Here is a 26,706-nt window from a genome sequence, read left to right on the forward strand (position 1 = left end):
ACCTTGCTCTTGGATTTCCGGCCTCTAGGACTATAAGACAACGCAATTCTGTTGTTCAAGCCACCCAGTGTGCGGCAGCCCTAGAAACTACCCCCGCTATCTCCTTTCCAAGACGTTCAGCTAAGACTTCCCACCGACCCTGTTCCTGCCCATTTCAGTGTCCCCATCTCACTCAACTCCCCTGTCACATTCAGTGGTCACTGAATTCCCCTGTAGGCCCCGAGAAGAAAACTGCCCTAGCTTGGAGTGCAGAATTCACACAGGTCCGAGGTCAAACACAGTAAATCCTCTGGAAGCGTCTAGAATTTTATAATCATTGGGTGAAAGGGGTTGAAAGAAACTAAACACGGGAATTCCCTGGCTGTCCAGTGGTTAGGACTCTGCGCTCTCACTGCTGAGGGCCCAGGTTCAATCCCTGGTCAGGGAACTAAGATTACACAAGCTGTGTGGTGCGGCCAAAAACTAAAAAAGAAACAAAACAGGGGACGTGTAGGGCTCCGAGGCTTAATCTTCATCACTGTGTGCAGGACGGCCTCCATAGGGCCACCCCTGTTGGTGGTTCAGTGCAGACAGTGTGGGCAAGTCCACATCAGCCATAGAGGAGGCTTTGTGCTCCTGGCTGGACACTGGCTCTGCTCTTCGCAGGGGGTGCAGAGGAGTTTCCCTCAGTCTCAAGAAAGCCCCACAACAGAAGTGAATGGAGAAATCAAGCGATCAGGCTGCAGATGAGCCAAGTGGCCATTGGGAGGTAAACACTGTGAGCCATTTACAGGGAGGGCGTAAGGCAGCACGAGGGTCAGAGGGGAAAGAGCAAGATGATGTCATCAGAGGACCTCCTTCTCTGGAGGTGAACCCAGTCCCCCGCTAGCCCCCTTGTCTGTGCGCCTGCTAAGTTGCTTCAGTTGTGTCCGACTCTTTGCGACCCCATGGACTGTAGCCCACCAGGCTCCTCTGTCCATGGGATTCTCCAGGCAAGAACACTGGAGTGGATTGCCATGCCCTCCTCCTGGGGATTTTCTCGACTCAGGGACTGAACCCATGTCTCTTACCTCTCCTGCATTGGCAGGCAGTTTCTTTACCACTAGTGCCACCTGGGAAGCCCTCTGAGCCCTTATCTCAAAGAAATCAGGTGGCATTTCCCAAGGGGTGAGAGGAAGGACTGATGCTGAAGCTGAAACTCCAATACTTTGGCCACCTGATGCGAAGAGCTGACTCATTTGAAAAGACCCTGATGCTGGGAAAGATTGAGGGCAGGAGGAGAAGGGGACGACAGAGGATGAGATGGTTGGATGGCATCACCGACTCAATGGACATGAGTTTGAGTAAACTCTGGGAGTTGGTGATGGACAGGGAGGCCTGGTGTGCTGCGGTCCATGGGGCCGCAAAGAGTCAGACACGACTGCACGACTGAGCTGAACTGAAGAGAAGTCTCCTGAACACTTCCTGGTTACCTAGGGAGAATTATTCCTGTGTATTAAGGATCTCTGGACCCTAAAACGCTTAACTCAATACAGCAAGTTAGCCCTGGAGGACAGAAGAGGCAGGGAAGGGGCATGGGTCCTCCTCAGCAGGAGGCTGATGATACAGATGGATGAAAAGCAGTTCTGTGTACCACCCAGGGTCTCCACGAATTCCCATCACAGCCTCATTCTGCATCAGGGACCAGGCCAGGGGTGAAAGGTCATGCTGCCCTGGGCCATGACACATAAGAGACAAATCAGAAAGAGGTGGCCCTGGAGAGGAAAGCGGGGTAAGGAAGAGAGGAATGAGGCTTAGTGCAGAGGAAGTTGTTAACTGGTGCTTGGGTGCTCTGACACCAGGGACAACAGAAAGTCCTGGTGGGACCTTGTTATTTCTGCTGGATTCCACAGTCACAGGGATGAAAGGGTAGCATAAAATGGTGACTGTCAGAGCTGAGGGTGAGAGGAGACGGACAGATTAATAGAAAGATTCCAAAGGTTCGTGGAGAACCTATCATGTGTGAGGTACACAAAGAGTAGGCATTGCTTATTTTCAAAACAGCCTGTGTTCTCGATTAAGGCTGGCACTTTAAATGTATTTCCCCATACAAGTCCTGCTATAGATGGCACCTGGTTAACCCATGAGGAAGTCCTAGGATAATGGTGTGGGCAGGGAACAGGCCTTTCCTATGTCTGGATGCAGAAATTTGGTGTTTGCACAAAGTATATGTTGTTGCAATAAAGGGAATGGTTAAGAAAATTGGAATCAGAATAGCATAGCGAGCTGTAATCAATATTTTGTGATAACCTATATGGGAAAATAATTGGAAAAAATATATAGATATATTTATGTCTATCTGTCTGTCTATGGGAAATTTTTGTCCTGTTAAGTCCATTTATCCTGGGGCAGTCAATGATCCAAATGCGTTAATTCAGTCCAATTTATTATGAGTTTTTGATATCATTAACTGAAGACATACACTAGGGTCTCAAAAGTTACCTCTGACTTTTTTTGGTTTACATTTGACAGCTTCAAGTATAGATGGTCCCAGACATATGACAGATTGTCTTAGCAATTTTTTGACTTTACCATGGTGGGACAGTGATACGCACTAGGTGGAAATGACACTTCAAAATTTTGAATTTCAGTGTTTTTCCAGGGCTAGTGATGTACAGGAGAATACTCCCGTGGTGCTGGGTGGCGGCAGTGAGAACAGCTCTCAGTCAGCCTCGTGATCACGAGGGTAAACAGCTGATACCACCCTGTACCCAGATGACCATTCTGTTTTTCACCTGCAGTACAGTGTTCAATAAATTACATGAGATAGTTGACATTTTATTATTATCATTAAATCTTTTGGCTGCACTGCATGGCATGTGTGATCTTAGTTCCCTGAGCAAGGATTGAACCCATGGTCCCTGCATTGGAAGAACAGAGTCCTAACCACTGGACCACCAGGGAAGTCCCAACACTTTATTATCAGACAGACTTTGCATTAGATGATTTTGCCCAACTGCAGGCTAATATAAGTGTTCCCAGCATGTTTAAGATAGGCTAGGCTAAGCTATGCTGTTTGACAGGCTAGGAGTAGTAAATGCATTTTTACCTTAGGATATTTTCAGCTTAAAGATGCATTTATTAGGCTGTATCCCCATCCTAAGTCTGGGAAGATCTATATTATGAAACAGGAACATTATAAGCAGGAGTGCTGGGACCTGCCAGTCTTTTGTACCCCGTTCAGAGAATCTGTCTTGGCATCCTAATCTCCATAATTTTTCTACTCATTGTTTAATCATTTGTGCTATTTTCAGGGTACTTGCAAACACAAAAAAACTAATAAAAACATTATTCCGGTCAGCTCATTTATGTTGCTGTGAAATAAACACAGGTGCTGGAGCCAAGCGGGCCTGGGGTTAAGTCTAGCTTTGCCACTTGGTAGCTATGTGATTTGGAGGCAGGCTACTTATCACTGGTAGCCTCGACTGTCTCATCTATAAAGCGGAAATAAGATTACCCTCTTCATAGGGTGGTTGTGAGGATTAAATGATTTAAACAGGGAAAAGCTTACATGCTTAAAAGGGCCTGGCATACAATGAGAACCCAATAAACGTTAGCTATTATTTTGGGATTATGAAGTAGATTCATACCCCTCATCTCCTTTAACTATCTCATTAAAATTGTAGAATTCCTTCCTCCAAAGCAGTCTTTGGGCAGCTGGATTTGATGGGTGAGGTCGGGGGGAGGGAAGTGGGATAATGTTTTCCTCGGTAAGACAAGCATGTAACTAAAATTTCTGTGGTCTATCCCAGAACACAAGTCACCCTCCCCACCCTACACAAAGAAATGATTTCTCTTTATTGTCTGGGCCATGACCATGGGCTAGCCAGAAGGAGAACTGAAAGGACAGCATACTGACACCTAAGATCTCCCGTCCTCACTTCCAGTTTCTATATTCACCTGGGGGCAAGGAGCTGCCCCCGAGCAGAATCTTCACCTTTGAACCGGGTTGACTGCTGCAGAAAGCAATGACGGCACAGCAGGTGCGAACAGTTTCAAATTCAAGTGATGAAAAATCACCTCCCAGTCTCTCAGATGGGAGCACAGGAGAGGGTGGGACTGAAGGGTTGACATTATAGGAGGGTCCCTCAAAGAGGTTGTGAGATGGGAATATTGGAGAAACATAGATCCTGTTCTTCCTCCCTGGAAGCTTGTGCATGTCCAGTCCAACATAGGTGGCTCTGCAGAGCTGGTATCATTCAGAGACCAGCCCGGATCAGAAGCATATTTTAATTGCTCAATGAGCTTTTAGGGAATCACTCATTCAAGCAGTTCTAATACCAAAGGACCAGTGGCAATCCAATGTATATTTTGGGACAAAGCTTATCTCCTTAAATATTCCATTGGAGCCTGAAGTCACTGCTTTCAGAACCCAAAGTATCAAAAGAAGTTAATCATAACTGTGTGTAACAAAATAAATGTATTTTATAAGCATTTGTAGGGGCTTCCCTGATAGCTCAGTCAGTAAAGAATCTGCCTGCAGTGCAGTAGACCCAGGTTTGATCCCTGGGCTGGGAAGATCCCTTGGAGAAGCAAATGGAAACCCACTCCAGTATTCTTGCTTGGAAAATTCTAGGGACAGAGGAGCCTTTCGGGCTACAGTCCATGGTGTCGCAAGAGTTGGACACAACTTAGCAACTAAACCACCACCACCATGACCATTTGTGGGTCTGAAATTTCTAAAGATGTTGTGCTTCCTGGTTTTGGTGAAATATGTAGTCTCCTGCCTGCACAGCTATCTGTTGTTGTTTAGTCGCTCAGTTGTGTCCCACTCTTGCGATCCCGTAGACCGTAGCCTGTAGGCTCCTCTGTCTTCGGGATTCTCCAGGCAAGAACACTGGAGTGGGTTGCCATTTCCTTCTCCAGGGGATCTTCCCAACCCAGGGATTGAACTCACATCTCCTGCATTTGTAGGCAGGTTCTTTACCTCTGAGCCGCCAGGGAAGCCCCCACATAGCTATCTAACTTACACCTAACTTATCTCATGCAGATAAAATGGGTCACCAACCAAAGAAAAGCAATCTATTTAAAATGAGGTTTTCACCATGAAACAAGTGGATGATGCTACTCTTGGTTTGACTACTAAGAGGGGTAATATTATCAAAAGTTCTTGATAAGATGAGATAAACGAGAATTGATGCTCAACATTTCTGAGCATCACCAGATAGGACATTGTTGTGTTTTTCTGGATTTTAGTCGCCCATGACTCTGAAGGTAGAAAATGTGTCTTGTTCATCTTCGTATCACCCAGGGAGACTCAGCCTTAGGATTTGAGAGTTCTAAGATCTGAGACCATTTGGTTGAATTTCCTGTCTTGTAACTGGGGTGACTAAGGGAGAGAGAAATGAGAAACTGAGCCCTTATGACTGTTACAGCAGAACAGAGGATTAGAACCTGGTTTCCTGATGGCCAGGTCCCATTCTTTAAAACATTATTTCTAAGCTGAACATGTGTCTCGAGCCCCATTTCACTGGCATAAGTGTCTGGGTATGGATGGAAAGTTATATAGTTATCTTAGTTATATAATAGTGCCTTCCCCACCCCTTCCATAACTATGCAACAGTGAAAATGTTAGTCCTTCAGTTATGCCTGACTCATTGCGACCTCCATGAACTGTAGCCCACTAGGCTCCTCTGTCTATGGGATTTTCCAGGCAACAATACTGGAGTCATTCCCTTCTCCAGGGGATCTTCCCAACCCAGGGATCGAACCTGGGTCTCCCACACTGCAGGCAGATTCTTTACCTTCTGAACCACCAGGGAAGCTCAGTAACTAAGTAAGGGAAGGAAGAATGCTGGTTCTCCTAGATGAAGGTGGTAATTTGAGTACTGCTTAGGCACAAGTTATGACACAGTTGTAGAATAGTGTACATCACAGAGATAACGAATGTTTACAAAATGAAGGATCTGAATTCATAGGTCACCTTTCTCTCCCATCAGAGCCTCTGAGCTAACAGGGACCCTCCTGGCTTGGCACTGCCATGCAGATGCTAGTACAGAAGGCGAGATTGCAGTGTAATGTACTCACATGGGGTATCTGCAAGGAACTGTTGCTGGGATAAACAAGATTCGCTTGTCCTGTGATATAAATTTCCACTGTGAAATCATGAATGTCTGAATTGGTCAAGTCGATGGCAGTGATGAGGTGAAGACATGGGGGGAGGTGGGATGGAAGAGTGAATGAAGCTTTGTTTCCATGTCACTCTGCATGCCTCACGGTGCCAGCCTGTTGAGGGGCTGAATCTACTCTCTCTGGAGTATCTTGTTCTTTCATTCTCAACTCTGTGTCAAGTCAACAGCAACACACTTTTACATTGTTCTGTATCCCCAATTATGTAACACAAATCATTGGGGATGTAATATTGGATGCTTATAATTTCACTTTACAGACTTTCTGCCCCCAAGATCAGATCTTTCTGTATGTTAACAAATGCCCATATTAATGTGTTACTGGGTTTCCCTGGTGGCTCAGACGGTGAAGTGTCTGCCTGCAATGTGGGAGACCCGGGTTTGATGCCTGGGTCGGGAAGATCCCCTGGAGAAGGAAATGGCAACCCACTCTAGTACTCTTGCCTGGAAAATGCCATGGACAGAGAAGCCTTGTAGGCTACAGTCCATGGGGTTGGAAAGAGTCGGACATGACTGAGCGACTTCACTTCATTCACGATAGAAGGGCTTCCCTGGTGGCTCAGATGGTAAAGAATCTGCCTGCAATGCGGGAGACTCAGGTTAGATCCCTGGTTCGGAAGATCCCCTGGAGAAGGGAATGGCAGCCCACTCCAGTAGTCTTGCCTGGAGAATTCTCTGGACAGAGGAGCCTGGGGGGCTACAGTCCATGGAGTCACAATGAGTCAGACATGACTGAGCAGCTAACAGTTTTTCTTTCATTCATGATATAACAGTATTGATCCTAGGGCCAACTCATGTTAAGCTGGATATATTTTCTTTTTGATGGAAAAGAAAGGAAAGGTGGTTGGAGGTAGGGACCTTGTACACATCCATTCACCTCTCCAGTTGGTCCCTTTTTGTCACTGAATCCACCCATACATCTGGAGTTCTGGGGGCCGGCAGGCTCCTCATATCACCTTGTGCCTGGTACAGCTCTTCTCATGTGATCCCATCTGACAGAGACCTGGGCTCCTTTCTGTGTGTCCACCTGCTTATGTGAGAGCAGGTGAAGGAAGGGCAGGTAGCACGATCGTGATTCCTGGCCAACAGCTTGAAGGAACCGCCTCTGAGAAGGGGCTACTTTTAAGGGCAGGTCTGAAGCAGGGCTATCTGGTCCACAGGGTGACTGATCAGCCCTTGACCTTGGCCTCCTTAGCTCCATCCTTTTACCTACTGAGCTCACTACTGCCAACAGCACAGCTCTTGAGGGCATAGCTCACTAGGGTGTTTTTGGTAGTGCATTTGTATTTTCTTGGTGGGAGATGGGCTCAGAGAGGGGCTGGCATTCCCTACTGAGTGACTCCTGCCAATGAGAACAACAAACACACCTGCTCAGGAGTCAGATCAGGCCGAGGAGAGGAGGGAGTTGTCATGAGGTGAGGCCATCGGCCACCAATCACAGCTGAGGATAAAAAGGGGAAGAGAAATTCCAAATAGGAGTTTTCCTTTTTATAAATAATGAGAAAAAGAGAGAGAAAACAGACAAAAGGACAAAGAGAAAACAAAAGACGACCCCACCCCCAATTGGATTTCCCAGGTGGCACTAATGGTAAAGAACCTCCCTGCAATGCAGGAGGCATAAGAGACGCGGGTTCGATCCCTGGGTTGGGAAGATCCCCTGGAGAAGGGAATGGCAACCCACTCCAGTATTCTTGCCTGGAGAATCCCCATGGACAGAGGAGCCTGGTGGGCTATAGTTCATGGGGTCGCAAAGAATTGGTCACAACTGAAGTGACTTAGCAGGCACGCACCACCCCCAACAAGCCATCACACACATTTTGTATCTGAAGACGCAGCCTACATACTCTGCTTCTTGCCCTAATATCAAGCTTCAGTAAACTCACCTCATGCTCTCTGGAGTAGCTATTGGCCACTATGCAAATGTACAGGGCAGGAAGGGTGAAAGAGCCGAGAAAGCAAACTGGGGCTGAGAGGCAGCAGCTAAATTCAGCAAAGGTAACGCTGGGGGAGGACAGGCTGAGAGGCACAGGCAGGGAGCCTGCAAGAAGCACAGGTTTATTCTCCATCATGGAGGCGAGGGGACCCACTGTGAAACGCTTGGCACACGAAAGAGATGCCGGTCAGGTCGCCTGGAGCCAGGCTCTGTTTTGTGAAGTGTTAATTAAGAAAACACATAACTTCTCATTTTTTAATTTGCCAACAATGAAACAAAAACAGTGCTGTTCTGGGGGATGCTCCATCAGTTTAAGGAAATGCCTCTAGAAAAACAAACAAAAATCACAGGGTTTTAGGCCCCTCATAATCTGGTCTGAAGGATACATTTACAAGAATTACTTTGGTTCCCAATGCAGGCAGAAAGATGTGGAGGAAATGCTCGCAGGAGGCCTGATACATTGCAGTTCAACAGAACAGGGAGCAGAGGAAAATTTTTTACACCCTATTTCTGTCCCCAAACACCTGCTGTGGAACTCTGTCCGGGGCCACAATTCAATTCTGGTCTTCTGTTCTGTTTTCTACCAGTAATTTGATAAGAACCATGTAACTGGCCAGAGCAGAGCGGTGCCTGGAATGTCTGAACTAAGTCCTCCCACCAAACACACAGCAAGATGCCGCCTCTGGAGCACAAGGATGAGACCCGCCCTGGGCCCCCACCGAGTTCACAGGGTTTGGGTCTCTTTTCTTCCCCCAGCATATGTGACCCTCTGCTCAAGATCTTCCATGACTCCCCATTACTCTGCTCCACAGCCCAGAAATCAAAGTCCTCCACGTCCTGCTTCTAATCTTACCTCCTTGGACTGGTTCTACAGCAGCAAAATGTGGATCACTGTTGAGACAGGGGGATGGCTCACAGGGCTCTACTTATTCTCCCTATTTGGGATCTGTTTGAAATCTTTCATCATCAAAGGTAGGGGGAAAAGAAAGATAAGCTCTGTAACCCCAGTCACGTGATTGCTCTCTATTCCAAGGATGTAACTCCATCTGGGGTCCTCCTGGAATGTTCCCCCACTTCATCCCTGCTTATCAGACCTTCAAGGAGTCCTGCAGGCCACCTCCTTCGTGACGCTGAACCTGATGCCTGCACTGGCTGTCATCTCCCCTTCCACCGTCTCTTTACGGTGCCTGTTATAGCTATTCTTTGTTATTGACATGCGTATCTATCTCATCTCCTCCCCGAGACTGAGAGTTGCAGAGAACCAGAGAGAGATCTTATTCACCTTGGCATTTCCCCTAGGGTCTCAAATACAGTCAGTACTAAATAAATGTTGGTCAAATGAAAAATGAATCATGTGAATAAGAACAGAGGGACAGCGGAAGCTCTGGGGTTGGGCTACATCTCAGACGAGAGAGACGTCTCCCGGGTACCTTCTTCATGGTTCTGGTGAAGGATGACTTCCTGCTGCGTGTGTATCGAGTTCCCGGGGTGGAAGAACGGTGAGAAAAGAATCCGAGGTTTCCTCTGCTTCAGAATATGCTGAAGGAGTTCATAGAGCACATCACCTGGAGAGAAAAAGGAGAGAGAAACAGGGAAATGGGAGTGTTCTGTTCAACAACTACTGGCTGAGCTCTGATTCTGTGCCTGGCACTGTCCTAAGGACATGATGTTGAGGAAGGCAGGTCTGTCCACGGGGACCTTACAGGGGACAGGATGTGGCACTGAGACGCAGAAGGTCAGAGCCATGTGGGACTTTTTTTTAAACTTTTTTGATTATGAAAGTCATATACAAAAAAGGAATAGGAAGGTAGAAAGAAAACGAAAGTCATTCTATAATCCTATTCCTAAGAAACAAGAACCCTGTTAATACTATATACAGTATGTTTTTGCTGAAGAATTGATGCTTTCAAACTGTGGTACTGGAGAAGGCTCCTGAGAGTCCCTTAGACAGCAAGGAGAGCAAACCAGTCAATCTTAAAGGAAATCAAACCTGAATATTCACTGGAGGGACTGGTGCTGAAGCTGAAGCTCCAATACTCTGGCCACCTGATGCGAAGAACTGACTCACTGGAAAAGACCCTGATGCTGGGAAAGATTGAGGCCCGGAGGAGAAGGGGGTGACAGAGGATGAGATGGATGGATGGCATCACTGATTCAATGGACATGAGTTTGAGTTTGAGCAAACTCCAGGAGATGGTGAAGGACGGGGAAGCCTGGTGTGCTGCAGTTCATGGGGTCGCAAAGAGTTGGACACAACTGAGCGACTGAACAACAACAGTATATGATATAGTTATAGAATTAGAATCAAGCTTATCATAGTTGAGTATCTTTTTCCCTCCACATCATTCAACTGCTTCAGTAACTGCAATATAACAGCCTGTCATAGGGATGTACCAGACTTGATCGGAAACTTAAATTGTCCCAACTTATTGCTATTCCTTTTATTTAAAAAAAATCCTTTCTGTATCTGTTGCATTTCAGATTATTCAAAGAATATAAAGTCATTAAGGATGAAAAGTTTTAATGTTTCAATGACAACTCATGGATTCTTCATAGAAATCTTCCCAACAGAAAAAAAAAAAAAGTGCCCTTTTCTAATCCACCCCAATCCCAGCAGGAAAAGAATAAATATGAAAAAAAAATTTACAAGTCCAATCAGAGGTGCTAACTATTAATACTAAAGATACCCTATAATGAACTAGCATATTCTGGGAAGCTCAAACTTACGCTTCCTTCTAAAAATACACACAGGCCTTGCTCCCAGGTTCCACCATCTCTAAAAATCATCTTTGGATGTCAGCCTCTCGCAGAGGATGGTAGGGGCTGGTTTGAACTGGGAGCCTTCTGTGCTGACATATTTTGTATTTGAAGTGTCCACTGAGTAGTTAATTAGCAAAAAGAAAAGAAAGAAAGAAAGAAAAGCTATCCTGGTCTTGTCCCTCCCCTTTGACTTAGCTCCAAGTTCAAAAATGCAGGTGGGTGCCTCAGCACCCCTTCGACGTGGGTGATTAATCTTAAAAATACCGCAGGCTTTTCTGACTGTCCCCCTACGCCCTTCCACACACAGATACGCAGTCAACAATTGTACCAAACAATGGGCTTTTTGTCTCTAATTTTAGCCATTTTTAACAGATACTTTAATTAACTTAATTTAACTGCATATTTTGGGCTATGGCTAAATTTTTTTTCCCCCTTCAACCCAGCCTGAACCTGAGAAACACTCCAAATGAATTCCTTTGTTTCTGCAAACTTCTGCACCTTTTCTATTTGTACCAAATAAAGTTCCACGATACCCCATCCTAAGTGATTCCTGAGATGCCCTTGGGTTTCACTTTTGTTTCTTCCTCTATCTTCGCATTTTGGTCGTTATATTATAACTTCCTGCCACTATTAGGGAATGGCAACCCACTCCAGTATTCTTGCCTGGAGAATCCCATGGACAGAGGAGCCTGGTGGGCTATACAGTCCAAGGGGTCAAGAAGAGTCGGACACAACTGAACAACTTAACACTTTTACTGCCACTATTTATGACTGTGATCAAACAGAGCAAAAAGCTTTTAAGAACTGAAGACCTCATGTCATTGGGTCTTTCCTTTCATTGACACGGGCGAGGAGCCGCAGAGGTGTTCTGAATCAGACTTGAGAATGTTGTGTGTACAGGGGAGAGCGATGACACACAACTGCGTGCGGCTGGGAAAGGCTCTGGGGCTCATCTAATTCAGAACCAGTAGTCATGGTGATGCTGTTGCTGACGAGATGAGGATACGGAGCCTGAAATACCGTCCTATTTTAATGATTCATATTTTAATCGCTCACAAAAATAAGTCCCTAATCAACACTTTGTTTCTTGGGGCTTAGCGTAAATGTCTTCCTGAACTTTTCCCATTTACACGGCCTTGTATAGCTGGTGTTCCATCCTGTGGGTTTGAGCCAAGCTTTATTTCGGTAGTAGCCCGAGAGAAAATGAAAACCCTGAAAAAATTAAAAAAAAAAGTGTTCCAGATGCTTACTAAGAAAAATGGGCAGTAATTCACCTGCCCGTTTAGAAAGGGGAGGCCAGGAAATGCAGATTGAGCGTGTATGAGGGTGGCGGACTCTGCTGGTTTGGAGGCAGGCTGGTACGTGGGGAGGGCCCCGGGGCCTGGGCTGCGGGAAGAGCCTCACTGCACCAGGTGACCTTGAGCAGGTCCCTGAACTTTCTGCGAAATGCAAACATCCCCCTCAGAGGAGGATGTCGAGCAGCAGGGTCTGGGTGCACGTGACACCTGGCCCCTCCTTGGAGGGCACTCCAAGGGCTCTGAGTGGGGAGCGGGCATCACTCTCTTTTCCATTTCTCTATGGGTACAGAGAAAGCGAGTCAACAAAGTGGATGCCCTTTAGGTTCTCCAGGCATCAGTTCGTCATCTGTAAAACGGCAGTATGAGCAGCCTCTGGGCTTCCCTGATAGCTCAGCTGGTAAAGAATCTACCTCCAATGCAGGAGACTCTGGTTCAATTCCTGGGTCAGGAAGATCCTCTGGAAAAGGGATAGCCTACCCACTCCAATAATCTTGGGCTTCCCTGGTGGCTCAGACAGTAAAGAATCTGCCTGCAATGCAGGAGACCTGGGTTCGATTCCTGGGAAGATCCCCTGGAGAAGGGAATAGCAACCCACTCCAATATTCTTGCCTGGAGAATTCCATGGAAAGAAGAGCCTGGGGGGGGCCACAGCCCATGGGGCCACAAAGAGTCAGATGCAACTGAGCGACTAAGCATGACACAGCACAGTAGCATCTTCCTCCCAGGAGGGCTCCCCAGGTGGCTCAGTGTAAAAAAAAAAAAACCTGCCTGCTGATACAGGAGATGTGGGTTCGAGCCCTGGGTTGGGAAGATCCCCTGGAGAAGGAAATGGCAACCCACTCCAGTGTTCTTGCCTGAGAAATCCCATGGACAGAGGAGCCTGGCAGGCTCCTGGGGTCACAAAGAGTTGGACACGACTGAGCAGCTAAACAACGATAACAACCACCACCTTTCAGGGTGCCTATGAAGATCCAACGAGGTAATCATGTAATACACTCATCACAGCATCTGACAAACAGTGAGAACCCAGCAAACACCAGCTGCTGTGTGACCGCCACTATCTCCACTATTATTACAGACGTTATTCAAGTGGTTGCGGACCCTGAGGGAGAACAAAGCAGGAGTGTCTGGGTCATGGTCATGGTTATGTTCCCCTTTCAGAAAGGGCAAGGCAGACTGAGGCCATTCCCCCATCTTGGTCTCTCTGGACGCCTCACCCTGGCTTGATGGGCTAAGCGGGGCCGACCTGTGCTTTGCCCTGTACTTCCCCAGACCCTTGTGCTGCCTCTCTGCAGCCTTGCATCCCAAAATTGGCAAAGGGAGCCAGGCAGAGAAGGCTCCTCTCTGAGTGAGTGGGGGAGAGGAGGTCAGGCAGATCTTGATCAGCTCCTTACCTAAATTGCAAGAACTGGTAAGACAGCATTCAGAAGTGACACCTGTGACAGCTAGCTAAAGGGTGGGAGCCTGGGCCCAGGGTCCCAGGTTAGGGAAAAACATAATTCTAAGACCATAGAGTACTGAACCAGTCCATCCACAGACATGTTTCCTTGGCGACCAGGAGCTCCACTGGGGAATGTGGCTGGTTTAGCACAAACATCACTACTCTGGGGCAAAACCAACCCACTCTGTGTGCCTGGCAGGAATATTTTGTGCCCGATAATGACTTGGAATCGTAGGATTCTACAAGTTTCTTAGATGGATTCGAACTTGTGTTCAGCAAAAGCCCCCTGCCAAGAAGTAGCTTTGGCTGAGTACTTCCGTGATGGGCAGCCGTCCACAGCATAAGCAAACCATTTTTGGACAGCTCTAGTCGCTAGAAGGTTCTTCTGTTGGGCTGGAAGCTGGCCTCCTCTGTAATCTCATGTACCTTGGTTCCTAGTTTTTGGCTTTTGGAGCAGCACAGCATGTGTGTCCCGTCTGCAACAGTTTCCTAAATAAATAAAGGTGCCCTCCCTCATCCTTTTTCATCTTCACTGGCCCCAGTTCCTCCAGCACCCAGTATGCTTTCTGGCTACATTCTGAAAATCTTCATATACACAGGAGATGACATCTCAAAACGTGATATTAACAAAAAGACCTCTGGAATAAAGAAGATATCTAAAAAGAAGTTATATTTATTTGCCTGCTGTATAAAGAGCATGAGCCATAGTGCTATATATCTAACAAAGAGAATGACCATTGGCCTGAATTCAAGGCACTTGTTCAAGAAACTCTTGGCCTATTCAATCCTTGATAAATCTTCTCTGTCTTCCCAGAAAAGAAATAACTAGTACTAACCCTAAAAGATGCTTCCATTGTACTAAGCAATGACACCAAGGCTATTGTTTAAGGGACAATAGCTTTTGATGGTTTCTCCCTCTGTCTTCCAGCATACACACATGGCTCATCCATCCACATGCACAAGTGGGTTTGCTGTGAAGCTAGTGAGTTTCAGGGGCCTTCATTTGCATGGTCCCATGAAAGGAAACCTAGGGGACTTTCCTACCAGGCTCAGTGGTTAAGGATTCACCTGCCAATACAGGAGTCATGGGTTTGATCTGTGGTACAGGAAGAGCCCACATGCCATGGGGCAACTAAGCCCCTTCCCCACAACTAGTGAAGCCCACACGGCCTATAGCCTGTGTTCTGCAACAAGAGAAGCCACCACAATGAGAAGCCTGCACACTACAACTAGAGAGTAGCCCCGTGCATAGCAACGGAGAGCCAGCACACCGTGAATAAATAAATAAAATTTGAAAAAGGAAAGCTAGAACTGTGTGTCTTCAAATTATAACTTCAGTCCCATAAACCCTAGATATATTCCTAGATACATGCATACACACACACACAGAAAGCCACAAACACATATACAATTTTGTATCAGTGGCCTTGATGTTAAAACCTAGGCATCTATTTCGAGAATCCTAAATTTGATTGTTTTATTTGCAATTTGTTTGAAACGAGCAGTAGAGAGAGTGAGCAAAACTGCTGCAAGTTGCCTTAGCAATTTTACTAGTGTCTGAAGACCAAGAACATAAAGATGCTGTTTAGAGGGTTAAACTTACCTAAGTTTCTTTACTTTTAGAAGAAAGAGCTTGGGCTCTGGAGCAAGGGAGTCCCAGGTTTGAATCCTGGTTCCTCTATTCATCAGCTGCATGTCCTGAGGCAAACTACATTTTCTCTTTGAGCCTTAGTTCAAGGCTTAAATATTCTTTTGTATCAAATGAGAACAATGCCTAGACTTGGCAGGGCTGTTATGAGGATTAAATGAGATGATGTGAATAAGCGTCAGCCCAGGTCTGCTCTTCTATGTGCTCAGGAGATGGTACCGCTTGTGACTATGATAATTAGTAACTGACGTGTCTCCAAAAAATCTGGAAACTATTTTCTCTGCTTCAATACTTTTTGCCTTTCAAGGCCACACGTAAGTTTCATAAAGTCACATTCATAAGAACGGAATTTTTTTTCCAGCTGACATCATTTCATACACATATTTCTAGTTTCTTTCCCTGTCCTAGTGCACAGTGTATCTTCAACTTCTTCCTATGGGCTTCTTCCCTTTAGCATATAAGCAGCTTCAAGTGTTTTCTGTCTTCTGCACACACACACACACGTGCACGCACACACACACACACAAACCCTACTCTGTCCTCATCTTCTCCTCCAGGTGCTGTCCTTGTTTCTCTTCCCATCGCAGCCAAACTTCCCGAGGAGCTTTCCAACTCTGTTATCACTACGCCCCTCTGCGTGCGCTCCTCTGGGCCCTCTGGTCTCCACTCCAACCCTTTCTAAAGTGCTCTTTTTATTTTTGTTTTAAATTGAGGTATAGTTGCTTTACAATGTGGTGCTGGTTTCTGCTGTACAATGAAGTGAATCAGCTAACCATGGACGTATATCCCCTATTTGCAGGAACAGAGATGCAGATGTAGGGAATGGACGTGTGGACACGGGGTGGGAGACGGGATGAACTGGGAGATTGGGATTAATGTACATGCACTGCCATGTGTAACATAGCTAGCTAGTGGAAACCTGTTGTACAGCTCAGGAAGCTCAGCTTGATGCTCTGTGATGACCCAGAGGGGTGGGATGGGGGAAGGTGAGAGGAAGGTACAAGGGTGCTCTTGCTGAGGTCACCTCCAGGTCATCAAAGCCAAAGGGCGATGTACTTGCCTCTCAGCAACATCATCACCACTAGTCACTGTCTCCCCCTCACTTAGAACACCCCACAGCTTCAGACACGCCTCATCTCCTGGTTTTCTGCTCTCCCTGCTTCCTCAACCTTTAAGGCCCCCAGGCCTCTCATCGCCTTTCTCCTGGGTAATCTCAGCCCCTCCATGGCCGCCGTCAGCCGATCCCCACTACATCTACTCCAGTCAGACCCTCTTCCTTATCTTCAGAACTTTCGGTTTCCTCCTACACACGTCCTCTTGCCTGTCACCCGGGCACCATACGTCTTATGTGTCTGACATAAACAACTTTATAACCCACAGTGCTTCCTAGTGCAGTAAATGCCCAGCTGACTGGGTCAGAAACCAGGACTCACCCTTGACTCTCTCCTTCTCATTCAGCATCACCAAGACTTACAGACTCTGCCTTCTAAATATTCCTTGAATCACCTGCTTTTCCCTGCTGGATGTGTTAGTTTCAGTCACTGCCATTGCATCTACCGACTGCCCTACATCCCACTTCTCAGTTCTGTGTTTCATCACGCCAGTCCCTGCTTCAGACCTTGAATGGCTTCCACCTGTCTTTAAAATAACATTTAAAGTTCTGAACATGATCCACAAGGCCTGTATGATCTACTGAAGTGACTCAATGAATGGCTGTAAAGCTATGGTGTATTCCTCTGTATTTATATTCTCCATATTTTTTTAAAGCCAGTCAGTCCCCTATTGGGGGTGGTATGGGCATTTCCAGTTTTCACCGTCATGAATAGAATTACTAAGGGTATCTTTCTTGACTTCCTATTGGATTGCTTCCATGGGATTTTTCTCTCCCTAAAACGGTGTTATCAGTGAAAGGGTATGATTAGTTTTAAAGTTCTTATTATACACTGCTTATTCTCCAGAAGAATCAGACCAATGCAGAGTCATCAACAGGGCTACACAGAGCCCCTCCACGTGGGGTTTCACAGAGTTTAACTTCTTGAGTTCAGTAGGTTTAAAGTGGAATCTTCACATTACTAAAAACTGGCATTTTTCAGAGGTGACAATTTACTATGTACACATCCTCCTATTAAGATGATCAGAAGTAACACATTCTTAGATTTGCAAAGCGTTCTCTTTTCTTTTTCTCTCTCTTCTGTTTTTATTCAGAGATTTTAGTTTCCCTCTGACCAGTTACAAAAAAAATAACAGCATATATGGTGTGGGAGGGACACCATTCAGATTTGTCAGAAAACTCTCTGCTGCTCTTTTCCGCCTGTGACAGGTTCAAAATGATGTCTGAGGCCTCAGTCTCTTCAGTTCCATCATAAATTCAATAGTGAAAACACCAACTCAGACACAGGCCTGGGAGATCCCACTGGTGGTCTAAGAACATTCCCATCATGGGACCGCCTGGCATTCCAGCTCTGCTGTATCTTCGTTTCCAAGCATTCCACTCAATCCATTTTTATAGCCTGATTGAATTACAAATCTTTTAATTTAATACAGAGTGCTTTCTGTGACCATAAAAATAAATTCCTCTTTCACTTAGGAACAAATATTTGAAATTTATTGGATATCTATGTCTTGGACACAGAGATCCTGGGGAGAAAAAGGGAGCCGGTTGTGGGAAAATTGGGATATTATATATATAATATATATCTAACATGAATATTTTATATATATTTAAATATTTACTTATTTATTTGGCTGAGCCAGGTCTTAGTTGCATCATGCAGGATTTTTAGTTGTGGCATGTGAACTCTTAATTAATTGCAGCATATGGGATCTAGTTTCTGGCCAAGGATTGAACCTAGGCCCCCTGCGTTGGGAGCATGGAGTCTTAGCCGCTGAACCACCAGGGAAGTCTCTGAATATGATATTTAAGAGGAGACTCACTCAGTTAGGAAGACATCTAGCAAGACAACTGCCTTTACCTGCATACAGAATGTAAGGTAAACCAAAGAATAAGTTCGTAAGAAAATCTGAATATTGTGACATAAGTATCCACTGTCAACTACAGGAAGTACTGTATGTTTCGCAAGCTAAAATATGACTCTGCATAGCAGAGCGATCAGTCAGTCACCACCAATATTTCACCAGTGGGATAAGCGAAATGCTAACAAATTCCGTGACTTTCCTGTAATTGATTTATCTGAGCATTTTGCCGATGGGTAATACACATATTTTTGGCTTGTTTTGCTCAAAGACACAGCAAGAGAAGAGAGAGGCAACTCTGGGTATCTTTAGTCAAGGGTCATGTTTGTTGGAACTCCCACACTTCAGGGCTAAAATTCCCCACTGTGACCCATGCCCTCAGATCCTGTGACTTGAAACTAAAGCAGCCAGTGGACTCAAGCCAGCAAACCACCTACCACTGCTTAATAGAGATTAATAGGCAGGTTGGTTTCCTAGGAAACATATGTAGATACAGACCAGTATTTAAGTTGAACCTTTAAAAGAAATTTTACTATATCTGAAAGTCATAAACAAAGTACATTTCCAAAGAAAAAGATTCTGGTGGGCTGGAGAGGAAGAGACACTTTGTAACATCACACTCCAGTATGTTAAAAACTCATTTACTTAGTAAAACCCCAATACATTTTTTGCTGAATTAAACTGAAGGAACTTTGATAGTTTCTTGTTTTTTTAAAAAGCATTGATAAAAAGTCTACTATGAATTAAATTAATAACACTTTTGCTCATTTAAATAAGGGATGCATAAATACATCCCACTGAGTATCTTGCAACGGATAACTCAATGAGGGTGTTACTATTAATGCTAAGTTGTCTGTTCCTTCTGATTAATGTGTTTTCTCAGAGTCTCAAAGAGGTCAAGTAACAACTGGAGTTATTCATTTCAAAGCATTCAATAAATTCATAAAATTCAATGAAATTCTTTTGAATTGAATCATCCCAGACCATTTAATGTGATGACTACTCAGTCGCCCAAGGACTAGGTAAAATAATCCTGTCTGGGTGAGGTTTTATAAAATAGAGATTCCTTTACAGTTTTGCCTTAACTTCGTGAATATTATAAATTTGTCATCCTGCTATATCCTGATTAGATTATTTCAAAGAAAAGCTACCATTTACATTCAACCTTGACATCTTCTGTTGGAGATGATATCTTAAACTATATTCTGAATGTTCCCTGTTTTAGTCTAGTGGTTGAAAAGGGAGGACCTTTGTCCTGAAAGCGGACAGCATAAATGTAGTTTGTTTAACTGGTTGGAGAATGTGGGGTTCAAGGAGGCTACTGTATTTGACTGAAGGTATCTTAATAGTTCAACTAATTATAATTCACTGAACTCTTGTTCTCTCCTGTCTACATATGGGATGAGTTGTGTCAAGGAATGTTATTTCTATGTACAGAGAACATAACTCTGGGTGAGGTCAGGCAGGAAACATGGCCGGGAGGAAGCTGTAAACATCCATTCATGGTGATGGCCCATCAGATCCTTTTGTTTCATTCTAGCAACAGTATGACTAGTGAGAAGCTGCCCCTGCTTTGTCTTAGGCAGCAAAAAAGATTAAGGAAAGATAAGAAAAAACTGGGTAAAGTCTAGGTTTTTTTCATGGTATACAGCCATGAAGGAGACCAAAGTATCTATTTACTGCCTATAGGTGGGAAGTCGTAATGCTTACTCAAAACTTAACACTTTCAGTGGTTGAAGTTGGGTCGAACTATAAACAGAGTTTGGGATCCCCAGGTTGAAAATTCCATTTTATGGACAAGGAAGATAAGAGCAAATGAGGTGATGACATGTGTGGAAGAGACGTGTGTAGAATCTGGACCTTGTGACATCAACTACATTGAAGGCACGAGCAAAGTGGAGGTCAACAGAAGCAGTGCCAAATGTTTCATATGAGAGAGAAACAAGGTTTTCTATTTATACACTGTCTCTATCTAAGGAGAAGGTGAGCAGGTATATCATGCCCTCATCACCTTGCTGGCTGGCTACCTACTTCAAGGGAAAGGTCATCTCATCTTCTTATTTCTGTCTTCCAATTCCTCTGACAATCAATACTCCTGTTCTGTGGCAAGTTTTCTGATAGCCCCTACTGGCAGGTATCACCTTGATATTCTGTCCATGGCTTTCTGGTTGCTGCCTTAAAATTAAATTACCTATAGCATAGATTTATCTTCATTTTCAGCTCGATGTAATGGGGGATACTCTGAAATCTATTATTCCCAGCTTGGCCTGGCTTCTGTCTCAGACTTCTGCAGAGAAGGGCACATCTTCCTGGATGTTCTGGCATCACTTGGTCAAAATGCCAGGATAACCCTTTCATGCCTAAAGCATATTATTTTGGTGTCACTGATTCCGTTCTGGACTTCAGTGTCTCAAATTAGGACTGTAGCAGTAGCACTGTACCTAGTTTTCCTGCTTTTAGTGACCCAGTGAATCTACCCTATGCACTGATGGCAAGTGTCTATAGAGCAAGTCCCCTACATACAAACCTTCAAGTTGCAAACTTTCAAAGATGTGAATGTGCTTGCCCTCCATCTCTTATTGATGATGGTCCTTCAGCTCCATCATCTACTACCTCCTCTCCCTCCTCCAGTCAGTAACTCTTCTTACCTGTTCACTGGATGCCAGCCCCTGTATGCCAGCTGTTAGACTACACTACTATACTTTTCAAGGTACTATAGTGTAAGATAAAAGATGCTTTATATATTGCTTTTTAAAATGTATTATTTGTGTGAAAAGTATTATAAACCTATTACAGTACAGTACTAAATAGCAGATTGTGTTAGTTGGGTACTGAGGCTAACTATGTTGAACTTATGCACAAACTGGACTTAACGAATATTCTCTCGGAATAGAACTCATTCGTATGTAGGGGACTGACTGTACCAAAGAGAGAGCTTCAGTCATATCTTTCTCCTGATCAGAACCTTTCAGTGGTTTCCTATCATTTGCAAAATAACATTCAAACTCCTTAACTGGCTGTAAGATACTCTTGGGTTGGGTCATAATTCAGCTAATATTTATTGAGTGCAAACCATATGTCATTCCCTGTGCTAGATACTGGAGACACGGCAGCTGAACAGGACGCAGCCTGAACTTTCTACTCTGAGAGAGGATGTGGAATAGAAAACAATCTCACGTATCACAATGTGAACCCTGTGTGTGTGTGTCAGGGGCCATGACAGAATTAGGAAATGCTCTGAGATAAACTGTGGAAAATTCTTAAAGAGATGGGAATACCAGACCACCTTACCTGCCTCCTGAGAAACTTGTATGCAGGTCGAGAAGCAACAGTTATAATCAGACATGGAACAACAGACTGGTTCCAAACAGGGAAAGGAGTAAGTCAAGGCTGTATATTGTCACCCTGTTTACTTAACTTATATGCAGAGGACATTATGTGAAATGCCAGGCTGGATGAAGCACAAGCTGGAATCAAGATTGCCAGGAGAAATATCAATAACCTCAGATATGGAGATGACACCACCCTCATGGCAGAAAGCAAAGAGGAACTAAAGAGCCTCTTGATGAAAGTGAAAGAGGAGAGTAAAAAAGCTGGCTTAAAACTCAACATTCAAAAAACTAAGATCATGGCATCTGGTCCCATCACTTCATGGCAAATAGATGGGGAAACAACAGAAACAGTGACAGACTTTATTTTCTTGGGCTCCAAAATCACTGCAGATGGTGACTGCAGCCATGAAATCAAAAGACACTTGCTCCTTGGAAGAAAAGTTATGACAAACCTAGACAGCATATTAAAAAGCAGAGACATTACTTTACTGACAAAGGTCCATCTAGTCAAACCTATGGTTTTTCTAGTAGTCGTGTATGTGAGAATTGGACCATAAAGAAAGCTGAGTGCCAAAGAATTGATGCTTTTGAATTCTGACAAAGACTCATGAGAGTCCCTTGGACTGCAAGGAGATCCAACCAGTCCATCCTAAAGGAAATCAGTCCTGGGTATTCATTGGAAGGACTGATGCTAAAGCTCCAATAGTTTGGCCACCTGATGCAAAGAACTGACTCATTAGAAAAGACCCTGATGCTGGGAAAGATTGAAGGCAGGAGGAGAAGGGGATAACAGAGATGGCTGGATGGCATCACCAACTCGATGGATGTGAGTTTGAGCAAGATCTGGGAGATGGTGAAGGACAGGGATGCCTGGCATGCTGCAGTCCATGGGATCACAAAGAGTCGGACACAACTGAGCGACTGAACAGAAAAGAGGATCAACAGGATTTCCCTGGTGATCCAGCTATTAAGACTAAGTGCTTCCAATGCAGGAGGAACAGGTTCGCTTGCTGTCAGGGAAGTAACATCCCACATGTGGTGCAGCCAAAAGGAAAAAACATGAGGACCAGCACCTCATCCAGACTGAGGTGGGGAGACGTGGAGGAAAGGAAGGCGGGGTGGAACCAGGGATGTGGGGACGGGAGAGTCAGGGAAAGTGTTCTTGGAGAAAGTAGCAGAACTTGAAGGGGCAAGCAGACAAGGTTGAGGGTGATGAGTAATGATGAACTGTTTCAAACAAAAACTCGTCTCTAAAACACCCCTCCTCCACGTGAACTGGCCTCACCTCCTCCTCAACACCTTTCTCTCAGGGCCTCTTGCTCACCTTTCAGAGCTTTCAAAGTCTGGCTCGGCTACCACACCACTGAGCCTCATTTAACAACCCAGCTGGAAATCACTTCTCTCTCCCTTAACTTCCTCAGTCAGCTCTCCTGTCCCCTGGCACGGAGCTGCTCAGGGAACACTCACAGAATGAATTTCTGCCGCTCCCTCCCAACCGTGGCTATGGCAACCACGTCCCAACTAGTGCACCAGCCTAACGTCGCCTCTTCCATCTCCAGGTGGGCTTTCTCACGGCCACCCAAGCCCACTAAGTTAACGCTGCTCCAATGACCCGTCGTGCAGTTCCATCCTTCACGTCCCAGACCAGCTCCACTCCTTCTCTGAGGCCCATTCGTTCTGCTCTCTCCTTCCCCAGCTGCCTGTGCCTTCAGGTTCAGTGTGATCCTGCCCTCAATGGGGTGGCGGGCTCCCTTCCAGCCTCCCACATGGCTCACCCTGCAAAGACCCAACAAACTGGCAAGGATGTACTGACAGGTTTGGTATGTCTCTGCTCCCAGCTTTAAGGAAAGTTGAGAGGTCACTGGAGAAATAAAAAATCAGCAACAAAAAGGAGCACCTGACAATGTTTCTGTGGCAGCCTGGATAAGAAGGGAGTTTGGAGGAGAATGGACATAAGTATATGTATGACTAAGCCCCTTTGCTGTCCACCTGAAACTATTACATCACTGTTAATCGGCTATACTCCAGCACAAAACAAAAAGTTAAAAAAAAAAAAAAAGGGAGTACCTGAGATATGAGGGGAGGGAGAGGCAGATTTACAAAGAGGTAAGCATGCCTAAGGTCTAAATCAAGTCAACTTAAACACATGATTGTGTTTTCCTTTGTTTGCCCGACATGAATGACTTCTCCTGAACACTGACCAGCTAGCGTACTTTTCCCTCCAGATGGGTAACTTTGCCCCTTTGAGTCCAATCTCTGAGGTTCCAATGGAACAGAAAAGGGAAGTCTTTTTGCATTAAATTAAAAGGAACTCTCAAGGTTCCTTTCAGGTTGGTTTTATTTATTTATATCATTGTTTTACAGTTTTCTTATCCTGAGGCTACAGACTCAATCAATGATGGGAGACGAAATGTTTCAAGTATGTCTGTGTGCCTTCTAAAACCTTCACAGTGCCCTGGTTTTCAGCCGTAGAAGTTTTCAAGTTTCCATGAACATCTGTACTTCTGGGGGAAACTTCCCCTTTATCATTTCCTCATCTAAACGGTTCTGTTGCAACTGGGAAAAGCTGGGGCGACACTACAGTTCTATACACATCCTTATCTTGCCCTGTGTGATGGGCCATTTCCTTAGGACGGTTAGCTGGTTTATTAACTCCTGGCCGGCCTCCAGGAGTAAATAAGGGTGAATGTAGTTGGGGACAAAGCCAAGACCTTGTGCGGGACCTTTGCCCTTAAGTCAAGGAAGAAAGGGTTTCTGCCAGACAAGTGACATCAAAATAGGGGCAGCAAGGAGACTTGACGGAGGGAGGACCCGTGGGTCCTCAAGAGGCAGAAACCCGAGACCAAGGTTCCCCTTGGGCATATGGAGTTCCCAAATCTCTACTTCTAAAAATCCATCAAGGAGACTTCCCTGGTGGTTCAGTGGTTAAGACTTCACCTTCCAACGCAGGGGGTTCAATCCCTGGTTGGGGAGCTAAGATCCCACATGCCTTGCAGCCAAAACATAAAACAGAGGCAATATTGTAACAGATTCAATAAAGACTTTGGAAATGGTCCACATCACAAAAACATTAAGAAAAAAAGAATCTTTCAAGTGTGAGAAATGAAATTAGAAAGTCTGTTTGAGTTCTTATCCATATCGGCAATACATTTTGCAGGTACCAAAGCATCTTACTGAAGGAAACTTCTCCATATGGTTTTAGGAGCCCTTATTTAGATAAATCTTTCTTGTTAGATGAGCCAGAGGAAACCGTCACTTGGATCCTTCAAGAGTTGTACAAACTATTCGGGTTTCCCTGGTGGCTCAGACGGTAAAGAATCTGCTGGCAATGCAGGAAACCTAGGTCCGATCTCTGGGTTGGGAAGATCCCCTGGAGAAGAGAATGGCAACCCACTCTAGTATTCTTGCCTGAAGAATCCCATGCACAGAGGAGCCTGGCGAGCTACAGTCCATGTGGTTGCAAAGAATTGGACACAATTGAACGACTAATACCAACACACAAACTATGCAATACAAGATTCATTACTTCAAAAAATTCACAACTTCCAAAAGAAATCACCTGAAGCCCTTTGAATTTAGGTGTCAAGTTGCCTGAGTTACAAGGATCTCCACCTTCCCCAGCCCTTTTCACCCATCCACTTGTTTCTCCTTCCCCTTCTATTCCTCCTGCTTCAGCACCACTCATTCCTTGCCCTCTCCTGTCTTTGTTTTTAAATAAGCAGTTTGCATCCTACACTCACTCTCAAGCATCTCTTCTGAAAGACTTCAGAATCAGAAGCAAGGTGGAGAGAAAGGGCAAGAATGGATTTTCTTCCTTATATGGTGGTACACTTGGATCCCTTAAGTTTCAGGGTCTATAGGTCTGAACTAGGTCACTTCTCCTAAAAGTTTCTCCCGGACCTAGAAACCCTTCCTCTTCTCCCCTCACACTGGCCCACGTCAGCAGGATCCGCCCTCCACTAAGCAGGGTCACTGTCCGTGCGTTCACGGTGACCTGATGTGGAGATCTCTTGGGAGGGTGAATGGTGACAAAGGCCAGCGCTGGAGACCAGATTTCCCAGGCTGAGCTCAGGTCCATAGTCCAGACTCTCACCTGAATGAGGAGACCGGTAGCGAAAGTCCTCTTTGGTCAGGAGAAGGAGAGCCTTGCCATTCATTTCAAATGTGTTGCTGTCAATCGGCCTTAGAGAAAACTCGTTTTCAGCCCACTTAAGCCACTGGGCTACGTCATCTCTGCTCCAGAACATTGGCTGCAAGCCTGTTGGAGAGAGAGCAAGGCAGAAAGAAAAGAGAGATCTCATCAGTTAGACAGTTGAAACAAAGGGAGAAGATTTCTGAATGGTTAACAAAACTGAGTCTCCATGTCTGAAGAGCCCTTAGGGTTCAACTCTGACTCTCAGGTAGAACTCTAGCTTCATGAGTGTCAACGTGTGATATCAAATGAATTTTTTATTTAGAGGCAAAATGTGTGTTGGGGGAGAGAACTGCTTTTTGTGTCTTTAAGGAACCATAGGTCTCACAGCCCTGTTTGTTCATCCTTGTCCAGCTCAAGTTCCAGGGAGTGGATTCCCAGTCTGTCCTGAAGGTGCAGCTGTATGGTGGCCTGAAGCACCTGAGGGGATGCCGAGTCATGATAATGTCAGTGCGCTTTGGAGGCACCTGTAGAATCACATGGCTTCCCTGGTGGGTCAGAGGTAGAGAATCTGCCTGCAGTGCAGGAGACCCAGGTTTGATTCCCGGGTCAGGAAGATCTCATGGAGTATGACATGACAACCCACTCCAGTATTTTTGCCTGGAGAATTCCATGCACAGAACTGACTTGATGGCAGCCCAGTGTCCTTTGGAAGTGAGAATGTTCCAGAGTGGGGCTTGACCTGCCAGAGATGCCAAATAATACAGTGTTCCCTGCAACGTCTTCCAGAAAGAGCAACTCACTTGTCTTGGGGACACTATCAGCCTAGCCTCTGGGAATGAGAGGGCAAGGTAAGGATAACATGATACTTGTTCATGTTAGAACTTCCTGGTGGGGGTGGCGCTTGAACTTTGAGTAGGACCGGGAGTGGGTTGGAGGGAGAGGCCCCTGAGGCCAAGAGGATGGCTCAGGCTGGATCTCTGTCTGGAAGCCTGACTGTGAGTCTGTGTTTTCATTTTATTCTATGGTTATGGGAAACCTTT

The 26,706-nt window shown here is 45.3% G+C and overlaps 1 protein-coding gene across 8 annotated transcripts in view; it reads right to left on the bottom strand.

The window, feature by feature from the left end:
* ETV6 (ETS variant transcription factor 6) overlaps nt 1-26,706 on the bottom strand; it is a 317,723-nt gene that overhangs the window by 56,389 nt on the left and 234,628 nt on the right. For all 8 annotated transcript variants that reach the window (XM_081589331.1, XM_081589330.1, XM_081589336.1 and 5 more), the window contains 2 exons: nt 25,625-25,789; nt 9,510-9,644 (listed from right to left, as the gene is read on the bottom strand). In XM_081589331.1, coding sequence (XP_081445457.1) covers nt 9,510-9,644; nt 25,625-25,789 — 300 coding nt within the window. The remainder of the gene's footprint in view (nt 1-9,509; nt 9,645-25,624; nt 25,790-26,706) is intronic.

The sequence above is a fragment of the Giraffa tippelskirchi genome, chromosome 4 (assembly GCF_054371585.1).
Source record: "Giraffa tippelskirchi isolate mGirTip1 chromosome 4, T2T-mGirTip1v1.2.pri, whole genome shotgun sequence".
Taxonomy (NCBI): domain Eukaryota; kingdom Metazoa; phylum Chordata; class Mammalia; order Artiodactyla; family Giraffidae; genus Giraffa; species Giraffa tippelskirchi.